We start from the raw sequence: 12,641 nt of genomic DNA, 5'->3' as shown, positions 1-12,641 counted from the left end.
CTTCATTCATCGATTTATTGCACATATGATATCTGTATTTCAATGAACCTATAATTACTTTTGGAGTTTGAGATGACAGAATAAAGAGGCAAGACACCACTAACCTTGTTTAAGGACCTTGTAATTTTCATTAAGCAACCATCCCTGATCATTTTCCAAGCAAGCATGGCAGTGTTCCGAGAATCATCCAATCCTGAGGAAATAGATTTCAAACACTGAATTTAGTAGTACCACTGTAAGGAAATACAGCAAAAATAAGAAATCACAATTTATATTGGAACATATTATTAGTTTTATGATCTACTAATTTTAATCATGATAAATTGGACTAGTAAAAAGCTGTGGCAACCTTACCAACAAAAGACAAGATCTTCCACATTTATAGAGGAGATAAAAATGTATTACAGTTCACAAAAATGTAAACATTCTTAGGGACCATGCTTGATGAGTCATCTAATGGTCTTGTTCAGTTTTTTCACTAATTTGCTGCGTTATTTGGGCACCTGTTTAATCTCCATTTGATTTAGTTCATTTTCATTCTTTTTAACAACCAGAAAGCCACTAGATGGCAATCTTTATCTTATACTACTTTATGGTAATAATTTAAAAATCAGAAATCTTTGAATTTTATAGGTTAGGAACTTTAGACTGAAGGATATTCCTTATTAATGATATCACCAAAAACATGAGATTCATATGAAAGACTTTGTAAAAATAGAATAATTTTTATTTATATAATAAAACTATGTAAAATTGTTATTTACATAATAAAGTTACTTTCAATTTATACTAACCAGAATGTTCTCGTCCTAAGAATTCTATTCCTACTTCCTGCAGGGCACCACTTAGTCCTTTTGGTTTTCTTCTATAGAAAATCTAACCAAATAAAAGAAGACATATCCAAAACCAGGTTACTATTAGAAAGGCTATGTATTAACCACTTATTTTTCATAATTTTTAGTTTTATTAGATTTGGAATATGCTGGGACCCCTGGGTGGCTCAGCGGTTGAGCATCTGCCTTCAGCTCAGGGAGTGATCCTGGAGTACCAGGATCGAGTCCCACATCAGGCTCCCTGCATGGAGCCTGCTTCTCCCTCTACCTGTATCTCTGCCTCTCTCTCTCCATGTCTCTCATTAAGAAATAATTGAAAAAAAAAAAAAAGATTTGGAATATGCTTATTTTGTCATTCTTACATACCTAAGAAATGTATTTATGTGAAAGTTTTAAAATATAGTATTTTACTTACAGTAACCTATACCCATGTATGAGATGAAGTTTAGTCATTTTTCAATAGAAGGAAAGTGACTATACCCCCATCTTTGATCCTTACCTTGTAAGTTACTCTGAGATCAATCCAAGAATTCAAGAACACAGGTTTTAACAGCTGTTTTCTTTTACACTCATACTCCAGGCAAACCCCCAAGTCCCAGTCTGCAATAAGTATGTTAAAATAGAACAAATTCAATGATGCCAGCAGTTTTTACTCATCCTATCATTTATAAACAAAATTTTATATATTGAAATATATAAAACAAGATTTAGAAAAACCTAATGCATATAATAGTATATAGAACACTATCATTACATACTACAGATCCAAGTGTAAAATGTACTATATATATAAGCTATACTACATGTAACAACATACTACATAAAACAAAATAACATTTAATTGCTCTTAATGTCTAACAATTGTTCACTTCACATATTTACTGTTAAGAAATTAGGTTGGTGGGACGCCTGGGTGGTTCAGTCGCTGAGCATCTGCCTTCCGCTCAGGGCATGATCCATGGTCCAGGATCGAATTCTACATCGGGCTCCTTGTAGGGGGCCTGCTTCTCCCTCTGCCTGTATCTCTGCCTCTCTCTCTGTCTCTCATGAATGAATACATTTTAAAAATCTTTAAAAAAAATTCCTAAATGACCAATAAAAAGAATAAATTGTTAAAAAAAAGAAATTAGGTTGGTAACTAAGTTTCAAAATAATTTCTTTTTTTTTTTTAATTTTTTTTTTATTTTTATTTATTTATGATAGTCACAGAGAGATAGAGAGAGAGGCAGAGACACAGGCAGAGGGAGAAGCAGGCTCCATGCACCGGGAGCCCGACGTGGGATTCGATCCCGGGTCTCCAGGATCGCGTCCTGGGCCAAAGGCAGGCGCCAAACCGCTGGGCCACCCAGGGATCCCTCAAAATAATTTCTTAAAAACTCAAACACACTGAGTATTTCCGAAATAAGAGTAATGAAAAAAAAAAAAAAAAAAGAGTAATGTGTCAAAAAAAAAAAAAGAGTAATGTGTCAAGTTACAAGGCCTGCAAGGAGGTTATCTGCTTTCAACATTCTAGAAAATACTAACATAATTGAGAAACCAGACATCTTATAGAAACCTAAAACCAAAATATGATTATCGATGGCACAGCATAGCTATCAATGACTAATAATGGTAGTGCTAAATCATAGGCATACAAAGGATCTACTTTAATGGCCCATTTTTTCCTAGTATAAAAGTATAAAGCAAAGGATTGGAGTTGAATGGAGACTCTTTTTATTCAAGGTTGTAGAAAGTAGCGTTAAAGAGTTTTCACTAAATCATTCTGCCTGGAGTCAGAAGAACAGGAAGGAAGAATCTAGAAAGATTCTTAAAGTCTTAAAATTTGAAAGTATCCCAGAATGATAATTCATAAAATATGAACACATATACTTTCCTTAGTTAACATCTGTTAAGCACTGAGATTTCTTTTCGAGACCTAAGAAGTTAACAAGTACAATTTTTACTACAGATAATTACGTAGTGATAATAGTAATAATCCTACTCATTTATGATTGATAGGTAGAGCTTATTTTTTACCTGACCAAGTAACAAATGCCCATAATTTTACTTCAGAATTAGACAGATCTGAAATCCCAGTAGCAAAAATAATTTTCTTCTGTTGCTGAATCTTCTGAATCCATTTACAGAACTGAGATAAGCAAATTCTCAGAGGGACTCCTTCATCAACTTGAGCCTGAGTAAAGTCACAAAATCTGAATTCAACAATCGAATCCCATAATCATTGGACACATCATTAAGACATAGTTAGGCACTATAGGGGGATGTAAAAAAAGAAGAGTTCTGACTGCTAGAGTTTATTTTGTGAAAAAGATGCTAAATCATGTGGAAGAGAGATAATTAGAATACTGTGAGATAAGAAAAATTAGGTTGTTCCACCTAAAATAACACAGAAATATAGTAATTAAATCCTGACTGACAGAAATTTGGTGTCACTTAATTTCCATGAAATAAGTCTGATATTTATTCTTACAATACTATTCTTTTTAATTTTTAAATATTCCAACAGAGATCTGGAGGGAGCATTATTTCTAACAGTACATAAATCTAATTCCAAATAGGTATATGCTTTTTATTTTCTCTTAAAAACTGATTTCAGAATTTTAATATTTGGCATCCGACCTTCTTGGTTTTGGGGGAGGGGCAGGGTGAGAAGAAACAGAGAAAAGAAAGAGCATACCTGTTTTATGCCTGTCAGTTCCATGCAAAATTCAGAAAGAACTGGATGTTCTTGAGGCTGAACATAAGCATGGAACTCAGATTCAATCTCTCCAATTGATGTGTTCAGCAATACTGCTGGAAATTCAACTATATGAAAGAATCAGCAATTGACATTTATTTATTTAATCAATTGACATCTAAATACATAATTATTAAATTAATGCTGTAATCACTCTAAATTAAACATATTTTACCATTATTTCAGCATGTTAAAAAGACCAAAGCCGTGTGATTTAAGTTATAAAATTGTGCCAAAGAATAAGTCAGAATATTAAAGTTATGAATATATCTATTTAAAACTCTTGAATATATTCCCACAATTAAATATGAAGACCATATAGAAGTTAAAATGTACTGCTTTTTGCAAAGGTATTTTTTCAGTTCCTATGCAATTGAGATTTTGTATGGAATTCTAAAGTAATTATTTTATATGATGATACTTCCAGATGTTAGGTTTTTGGGTTTTTTTTTTGGTTTAGTCAGGTTTTATAGTAAACTACCAATTCATGGACTATCTTATTTTCTTTAACTGTTAACTATTATATCTATTAAAGTGACTCCTCTAGGGCTAGCTTTGGCCCCTGGCAGTCCAGACTTACTTATTTCTTGGCTCTGGTGGTGTTTCCCATCATTCCAACACGTTGACTCAAAATCAATGACAATTAAGTAATCAAACAACTGCTCTGCAAAACAAAAGGCGTATTTATGCTTTACCAGAGTTAAAAGTGCAACGATACAAAATGTAAAGAAACGAAGCATACTACTTACTGGATTTACTTCGTCCTAGATTTCCATTTGCTGGTGCCACGAACTTTCTTCTAATTAATCCAAGTTGCCTAAGAATGTGAAACAACTCAATATGTTCAACAAACTCATTTACATTCCTGTTTGAATATGCTAACAAACTAATGGCATAACCCCCATTCTTAATGTATTAATGTGAGTGACAGGAAATTGAACTAGACTTTAAGAGCAAAAGACCTTGGTTCTTAGATGGACTGCCACCCTCTCTTTTTAGTAGTCATTTCACCTGCATGAGCCTCAGAGTTCAAATTTGCAAACTCAGACTAATTCTTTCTGCTCCTCTTGTTTTACAGTAAATATTGAGGAACTTGAGTGATTGCAGGGGTAAAGCACTGAAAAGCTTACTTTTGCTTTTGCATTTTTCAAGCCCTTGCTATGTGCACAGCACAGGTCTGAGGAGATAGGGCAGATCCAGTGTTCTAAGAGCCCCAAACACACCTCTGGGTGAAGAAACTAGGCATCTATGGTAAACTACTGTATGGTAATGTATGACAAAGGATCCATAAAGGCAATACTTGAATCCAACAAAAAGGGTGAGCATACTGAGGTGTTAAGACAACTACTTTGAGGAACAGGTCGAGTTTAACTAAGTAGACACTTCCGGTTGTTTTTTGCTGTTGTAGTTGTTGTTGTTTTTAAGACCTATGATGGGAAGTGCAAAGAGTTGAAAATAACCGGTAATATTTAATTAATTGCTTACTACGGAGCAGGCACTGAACTCTGGTGATCTCACTTAATCCTCAACCACTGTGTGAGGTAGTCACTTTTGCTACCTCTTATTTTATGGATGAGAGAACTGACTCCGTAATCTGCGGAAGGACACAGATTTGGTATGCGAACCCCCGGATCGTTCAACCCTGAAGCCCGTGCTATTTACTAATACGACAGAATTCTAGAATTCAGAAATGTGCACAGCGTGACCAGGAATCAGGGAGAAAGCCACAATAAATCCACATTATGAATTAAACGGGGAGCGCCTGAGAACTCGGAACGGCCTACCGGGAGCCGGTCACGTCCATTCCGTTTCCCGAGGCCTAGAACGGCACACAGTGGCTCCAGGCCACACAGTCGCGAACCCCGGTTTTTCCACCCGCGCGCAGAGGGAGGCCTGAGCGAGGCTGGGGGCCGCGATCCAGGCGGAAACCTTTCAGTCCGGGCCAGACACAGGGCAAATCGGAGACGCCGAGGCTGCAGAGAATGAGGGCTGACACCGCAAATGCCCACTGCCCAGCCCTGCCTCGGGCGCCAGCGCCCGACTGGAAGCCACCCCCAGACCAGAACACCCCCCACAGCGTACCGCGCCAACTTCTTGGTCGCCATTCCCAGAACTCCTCTCTCCCCATCAGCCCAACTGCCGGAAGTCGTTAGACCCCCCACTTCCGGTCCATTCAAACGCCTGGCGCGTCTGAGGAGGCGGTTGCGGCGGAGGCTTTGGCTGCGACTGAGGCGGCGGCTGCTGCGGTCGGTGCCGTTTGCTCGTCTTCTCGTTGGTGTTTTCGGCGCTCGGGGGCACGGGGAGTGTTTTTTGACAGGGAAGTCGCTTGGCAGCAAACTTTTCCCTCTTTTTCAACGGGCGGAGGCGTGTTCGCGCCGTTGGGGAACCGTTTCGAATCCGGCCTCGGCGCGGACGGTAAAACCGTTGATCTCGGTGCGGTTTTCTCCGCAGCGGGACAGGGAGGATCGTTGGCGCCCTCGCTTTTCGGGGAGGGGTGAGAGGGCTTCGTACACTGAATTGAAGCGAGGATCTGAGGGAGGTTGTAGGCTCTCGAAGCCCTAGCTGCTTCCCCGTCTGGAGACGGCGTTTTCTCAGCTCTCGCGGGTCTTTCTCCACAGCCTCATGGAGCCCGAAAGGGAGAGGACCGGGAAGCACTTCAAGAAGGGCAGGAAGAGGAGGCGGGCCCCGAACACGCTGGTCGGGGCGGCTGAGGCGATGAGAGCCCGTTGGGAGCTGGGGGAGAGGCAGCCCGAGGCCAAGGTGAGCAACGGGGAGCCCGAGCGGGAGGCTCGGGAGACCCCGTCTGCCCTGGACGCCGCGGGGTCAGCCTCACCCACCCACTGGCCTTTCGGAATCCTGCTTGCCAGTCTGTAAAATGGGTACGATAATGTTAGTACCACTTATCCCAGTGCTGTTTAAAACTGATGTGATGCCCGAGACCCAAAAAGAATGTTCACTCAACACATACTTCATGGAGTTTCCCGTGTGCCAGGAATTGTTCTGGTTTCCGGGGATATCGCAGTACGCAAACCCCAAAATTCCCTGCCTTTGTGCAGTTTCCATGCCACGCCAGTAAGTCAATAATAAGGCTGTTGAGCATCCCAGCCGTGTACTGAGAACTAAATATGCATGGTCCGTCCCTTAAGTCATCAGATTTCTGTTGTCTGTCGTATGCTGGCCACTGGCCTAGGCACTTGGGGCACATCAGTGAATTAACAGGGGTTACTACTTAGTTCTAGTGGAAAGAGAGGGAAGACGAACAGTAGAAGTTTTATTCAGGTTCCCCCCACTATCCGAAAGTAGAACAATTCTGTAAAATCTTATAAGCTGAAATGGTGTAAAGCAAAGCAGCATGTATTCATTTATGTGGGGGGACAAATTGGAGCGTTTCCAACCCCCCTCTCCCCCCAAATAATCTGTTAGGTTTTCTGGTATTTCAAGACAGATCTTGCTAACTGATGTACAAGATCAAGATAAAGTGCAGATGGTCAGACAGTTCAAAGCTATGAGGGCTTCATGTTAAGGGCACCTCTTGGGGAAAGAGCTTCACTGTGCCTGCTTTGCTTGGGGTGCACCACCCTTATAACTGGCTTGTGAAAAATACTGAAGGTAAAAGCAAAAACAGGTACGGTGCTAATAAGTCTGTCATTAAAGGGAAATGGCAGACCACAACCTTTCAGAAAGAAGATACCTGTAGGATGTAAAGAGGGAATTAGTGCTATGAAAACATTATACTTGAAAGGGATTCTTTTTTGCTGTCAAATTGGCAAACAACTTTTTATTTTTTATTTTTATTTATTTTTTTAAAGATTTTATTTATTCATGACAGAGGGGCAGAGACACAGGCAGAGGGAGAAGCAGGCTCCATGCAAGGAGCCCGACACGGGACTCGATTCCAGGACTCGATTCCAGGACTCCAGGATCAGGCCCTGGAACCAAAGGCAGGCGCTAAACCGCTGAGCCACCCAAGGATCCCCCAGGCAAACAACTTTTTAAAGATGAGGAGAAGTATAATAGTCTCATCATTCTTTAATTTTGAAACAATCGCAAACTTGAAAAGTTGTAAGAACAGTACCAAGAACCACCTCAGGCAGCATTTGAAAGTGATTGCTAACAATCCTCCATGACTGCCCCCCCATATTTTAATATATGTTTCTCATAAGCGGCCCCACAGAATCACAATGCAACCATCAAAATAAAAAAATAACATGGATATATTGTTACCATCTTATCCTCATCCCATTCAAGTTTCAATAATATCCTTTTTAGCAAGAAGATCCAGTCTAGAACCATGTATAATATTTAGTTGTCCTGTCTCCTTCAGTCCAAACAATTCTTTAGTGTTTTCCTTGACATCTATGGGCTTACTACTCTTAAAGAATCCTGAACCAGTTATTTTGTAGAACGTCCCTCAAGTTGGTTTGTCTGTTTCCTCATTGATTAGTTTCAGGTTATATATGTTTGACCGGACTGCCAAAGTGACACTCTTTTAAGTTTTATTAGGTTGTACATGGTTTTGATCTGTCGCATTCTTGTTCTCTTTTTCTCTAAATTTGATAGAGATGCTTCCTTGTTAAACTTGTAATTCATTTTTGTCATTAGTATGAACTCATTGCCTATTTCATTCAATGGGTTATTATCCATTACTATATTTATTTTGATGCTCAAAATATCCCATATTTGAGCATTAAGCTAGCTTCTGTGTTCTTTGGACATGACCTCATCATTCTTTGAGCATTTCCTTTCTATTTTGGCACAAAAAAGGTATTCTAGGCTCATCTGTGCTTTTCCTGCCCAGCCCTGAAATTGTAATTTTTTTTCTGTAATGGTAGGTTCTCTTTAGGAGAGAATGATATTTAAAATCTGGGTACTAGATGTGCTCAGTGCTATTGGGATGTCAGTACTTCCAAAAGAGAGCTAGGAAATACATGTTTATATATCTGTATACCCATATATACATACATGTTTACATTTATATATTTTTCTATCCATACTTGTTAAAATCTCTACTTCTCTATTTCCACAAGGTTCATTCTTGTTTTCTCTTCATGTTTATAATTTCCTTTTCTTTGACACCCCACAATGGGCTCTCCTTCTGCATGTATGCCTTGGGTTCCTTCCCTTAGTCCTAGCTCTTTCCCTCACTTTCCCCTAGCTCTTTGCCACATAGACCCTACATACCTCATTCAGTCTCACTTACCAGTCTTATATTTTTTATTGTAAATATAAATTGGTATTTTCTTTCAGGAATTAATAGTATTTGTCAGAATTAGATAGTTGATCCTTGAATAACATGGGGGATTGGGGCACCAAACCACCATCTACTGTCTCTGCTCTGTGCGGTCCAAAATCCATGTATAACATTTGATTCCCCCAAAACTTAACTACTTATAGCCAGAAACCTTAGCAATAACATAAACAGTTGGTTAATACATATTTTGTAAATTACATGTGTTCTATACTATATTCTTTAGAAAAAGTAAGCTACAGAAAATGTTACTAAGAGAAGCATAAAGAAGAGAATACATTTACAGTACCATACTGTAAATGTATTTACCAAAAACAATCCACATATAAGTGGATCTGCACAGTTTAAATCTGTGTTGTTCAAGAGTCAACTGTAGGAGCTTATTTTGACCAGGGACTTTATCCAGAGTATTTATCCAGGTACATAGGGGTGTTTGAAAGGATGTTCATGATATTTATAATTAAAAAAACAAACACTTATCATCAGTAGGGGATTTTTTTCATAGAAGTTGTGAATGTTGAGATAAATTTAGAGAATGAACTATTAAAATTGGTGTTTGTTACATTTAACTGATTTTTGCAGGGAGGGAGGGGTGCAGAGTTGGTTACCCAACAGAAACAGAATACTGTAATCCTTTAGGGGCAGTATAGTACAGAGATGAAGAGTTAGCGCTTTGGAGCCTGTATTCCAGTCTTTGTTCTACCACTTCCATTCTTCTATTTCTTTATGTAAAATAGGGATAATGGTACTAGCCACTTGAGAAGACTTGTAAGGGGACACCTGGGTGGCTCAGTGGTTGAGCATCTGCCTTCAGCTCAGGGCATGTTTCCGGGGTCTTGGGATCAAGTCCCTCATTGGGCTCCCTGCAGAGAGCCTGCTTCTCCCTCTGCCTATGTCCCTGCCTCTTTCTCTCATGAATAAATAAATAAGACCTTTTAAAATAAAAAGAATACTTGTAGGAATTAAGTGACTTACTAAATTAAAGTGCTAAGAACTGTTAAATGACTAATTAATAGGTGCTCAACATTAGCTTTAAAAACTCATGGGAAAAATAGGAATAATATCTAATGGTTATTAAGTACTTATGTCAGTTTCACTACATTGTACTTGTATTACCTCGTTGGTCTTCCCAATACTTTCATGAGGTGGAATTATAATTACTCTGTAGATGAGGAAATTGAGTCTAAGGTTAAGACACTTAGCCCAGATGGTAGAGCTTGGTTTTTGAACTCAGGTAGTATGACTTCAGGGCTTAAGCTCTTAACCAGTCTACTCTGCTGCCTCTCAGATCAAAATGAAAGTTGTCTAAGTACAGGTGACTTATTTTCTTTTATCTATTGTCTTTATCTTACCTTTCTCTGTTACCTGACTCTTTTCACAAACATGAACTTGCTTTACTTTAATAACCAAATATAAGTGCAAAACTCCTATATACAGGAGGGAGAAACTTTAGTGAACTCCATGTTTCCCCCAGAATAATGTCAGACTCCTTAGCTTAGACCCCAGCGATCTATGATGTGACTCCCTTCATCTTCTCTGAAATCTCCACTGCTCTGCAACATGCCTTCTTGGCTGCAGCCAAACAAAACTGCATGTTCAGACACAATGTTCCCCGCTCAGCTGACTGACAGATTATTTTCAAGACCTTGCCAGTATTTTCAATCAGTGAAGCTATCCCCCAAACTCTAACCCTCAAGGCAGTTAGCCTCTTTTCTGCTACAGCTTTATAATAGCATTGTATTGGAATTAACCTATTTCTGCATTTTTCTTCCCTTAGTAGAATGAACTTGAGAACATGAATCGTGTTTTATTCATTCTACTATCCCTAGCACATAATCAAGTATCTATAATAAGATTCTGTATCAATATTTATAAACATTGTGTTAATAATGTCATATCACAGGTTGTTTTAGACCTTCATTTACAGTTAATAGATCCTTCTTTATGTTTGCGTATAATTTGCTTTGCCTTGTTGCTGTTCTCAGTAATCCTAATTTTTTTAAAAGATTTATTTATTTATTTTAGAGAGAGAGAGAGTGTGTGTGTGTGTGTGTGTGTGTGTGTGTGTGTGTGTGAGCAAGGGAGGGACAGAGGGAGAGAAGCCAACTTCCTCCTGAGTGGGGATCCTCATGTGGGGCTCAGTCCTAAGACCCTGAGATCGTGACCTGAACTGAAATCAAGAGTCGGAAGCTTAACTGACTGAACCACTCTGGTGCCCCAGTAGTCCTAATTTTTAATGCCCTGATTTACCTTTGCAGAAAGCCCGCTTATCTGCCATTTTATTTGCTGAAAACTGTGAAGTAACCCATGACCAGTTATGTGAATTGCTGAAGTATGCAGTTCTGGGCAAATCCAGTGTTCCTAAACCCAGGTATGAGATAAACTTAAATGGTGAGGATAGACCCGAGGTTTCAAACTAGTGTCTAGAGGGTCCTATATTTCCTTAATTGACATTACTTGTTTGCCATACAGAATGTCTGAATTTTTTTTTTTTAATGAAGGGGAGGGGCAGAGAGAGAGAGGGAGAGAGAGTCCCAAGTAGGCTCCATACCCAGTGCAGAGCTGGATATGGGGCTCAATCTCACAACCCCAAGATGATGACCTGAGCCAAAATCAGGAGTTGGATGCCTAACCGCCTGAGCCACCCGGGCACCCCTACATTTCTTTCTTTACAGGAATTGCCAGCATTTGAGAATTCCTTTATTAAAATCCAGATACTTGGGGATCCCTGGGTGGCTCAGCAGTTTAGCGCCTGCCTTCAGCCCACAGCGTAATCCTGAAGTCCTCTCTGTCTCTGTATCTCTCATGAATAAATAAATAAAATCTTAAAAAGAAACACCCTTTTAAAAAAAATCCAGATACTTTATCTCTTCTGGTTCACTTCCCTTATTTACGTTATCTGTCTGACTGCTTTTTGGATTGCAACCCTCTTGGGAGCTTCCTGGGTGTAAAGTGAAACCTGCCCCACTTACTTGGAGGGCAGGGAGAGACTGAAGAAAGAGGCAGGCCACTCCAGGTTGGTAAGTGGCAGTTTTAATAATAAGTGAAGGGAACTTACATACAAGGCTTGTCTTGGACAGGAGGAAGACAACTGGATACCTATACCTGTTTGCCAAATCTTTAAAAAGTTTATCTAGAAGCTTTAACTGGGTTCAGTCATGAACCACGCAGGTATTTTCACCACCACATAACTATCTCAAGGCTATGTCCTTGGAGCAGTCTCTGGGATCAGGAAAAACAAGCAGACTCCACATTCCAAGGACAGAGGAGAAGGGAGTAAGGAGCTTTCAGGTGCCAGGGTCCAGCTGAGAGGTCAGCTGGCATTCAGGTCTTTTCAGTGACCTTTCCCAACACCATTTAAAGGTATTTTGATTTGTAACCCCTAGTGGAGACCCAATTTAAATTACATGATCATATGTTAAGAGTTCCAGTTTATCTTTTTCGTTCCTTTTACATTAAGGGGCAAAGAGAATTTTACTATTCTGATATCAATGCCATTGTTAAATGTCTAATGAAAATTGCTTTTGTATATGTACCAATAAAAAAGTTTTCAAAACTTTTCAGTTTTTCAGACATATCTATCAGAGGGAGATTGCCTAGATAACTGAAAAGCAATCTTCCTCATTAGCAAGTATTGCTGGTAGTCTGTCAATTTATCTGAAACTGGCTTTCTTGAAACCAGTCATATGATTACTAGCTTAGAAAGGACTCAGCCACTTGGGATCTTGAGGATATGCCTTTGTAAAATGAGTTTATTTCCAATTTAAAACAAATAATAATAGGACTTTGAATTTGAATGCGTTGTGTTTCTTTTGGTATCCTA

General features: G+C 39.2%; 2 protein-coding genes across 9 annotated transcripts in view; one reads left to right on the top strand and one right to left on the bottom strand.

The window, feature by feature from the left end:
* The window catches only part of ERI2 (ERI1 exoribonuclease family member 2), a 49,593-nt gene extending 43,826 nt beyond the window's left edge, over positions 1-5,767 (bottom strand). For 4 of the 6 annotated variants that reach the window (XR_012000610.1, XR_012000611.1, XR_012000612.1 and 1 more), the window contains exons 1-8: positions 5,653-5,767; positions 4,320-4,387; positions 4,151-4,234; positions 3,511-3,638; positions 2,850-3,006; positions 1,333-1,433; positions 795-876; positions 105-193 (exon numbers count right to left, since the gene is read on the bottom strand). Coding sequence is in view for 3 of the 6 variants with exons in the window: in XM_026003222.2 (XP_025859007.2) it covers positions 105-193; positions 795-876; positions 1,333-1,433; positions 2,850-3,006; positions 3,511-3,638; positions 4,151-4,234; positions 4,320-4,387; positions 5,653-5,675 (732 nt within the window). In the remaining 3 variants the exon portion in view is untranslated. Of the gene's footprint in view, positions 1-104; positions 194-794; positions 877-1,332; positions 1,434-2,849; positions 3,007-3,510; positions 3,639-4,150; positions 4,235-4,319; positions 4,388-5,354; positions 5,606-5,652 lie in introns of those variants that run through there. The other 2 variants (XM_026003223.2, XM_072753703.1) reach the window with 2 other exon arrangements.
* The window catches only part of REXO5 (RNA exonuclease 5), a 45,298-nt gene continuing 38,113 nt past the window's right edge, over positions 5,457-12,641 (top strand). The window contains exons 1-3 of one of the 3 annotated variants that reach the window (XM_072753700.1): positions 5,457-5,816; positions 6,189-6,330; positions 11,077-11,189. In XM_072753700.1, the coding sequence (XP_072609801.1) occupies positions 5,572-5,816; positions 6,189-6,330; positions 11,077-11,189 (500 nt within the window). In that variant the 5' untranslated portion in view covers positions 5,457-5,571. Of the gene's footprint in view, positions 6,004-6,188; positions 6,331-11,076; positions 11,190-12,641 lie in introns of all 3 variants that reach the window. The other 2 variants (XM_072753702.1, XM_072753701.1) reach the window with 2 other exon arrangements.

The sequence above is a fragment of the Vulpes vulpes genome, chromosome 3, assembly GCF_048418805.1.
Source record: "Vulpes vulpes isolate BD-2025 chromosome 3, VulVul3, whole genome shotgun sequence".
Taxonomy (NCBI): domain Eukaryota; kingdom Metazoa; phylum Chordata; class Mammalia; order Carnivora; family Canidae; genus Vulpes; species Vulpes vulpes.
Note: the sequence above shows the minus strand (reverse complement) of the source record. Positions and strands in the feature narration are given on the sequence as shown.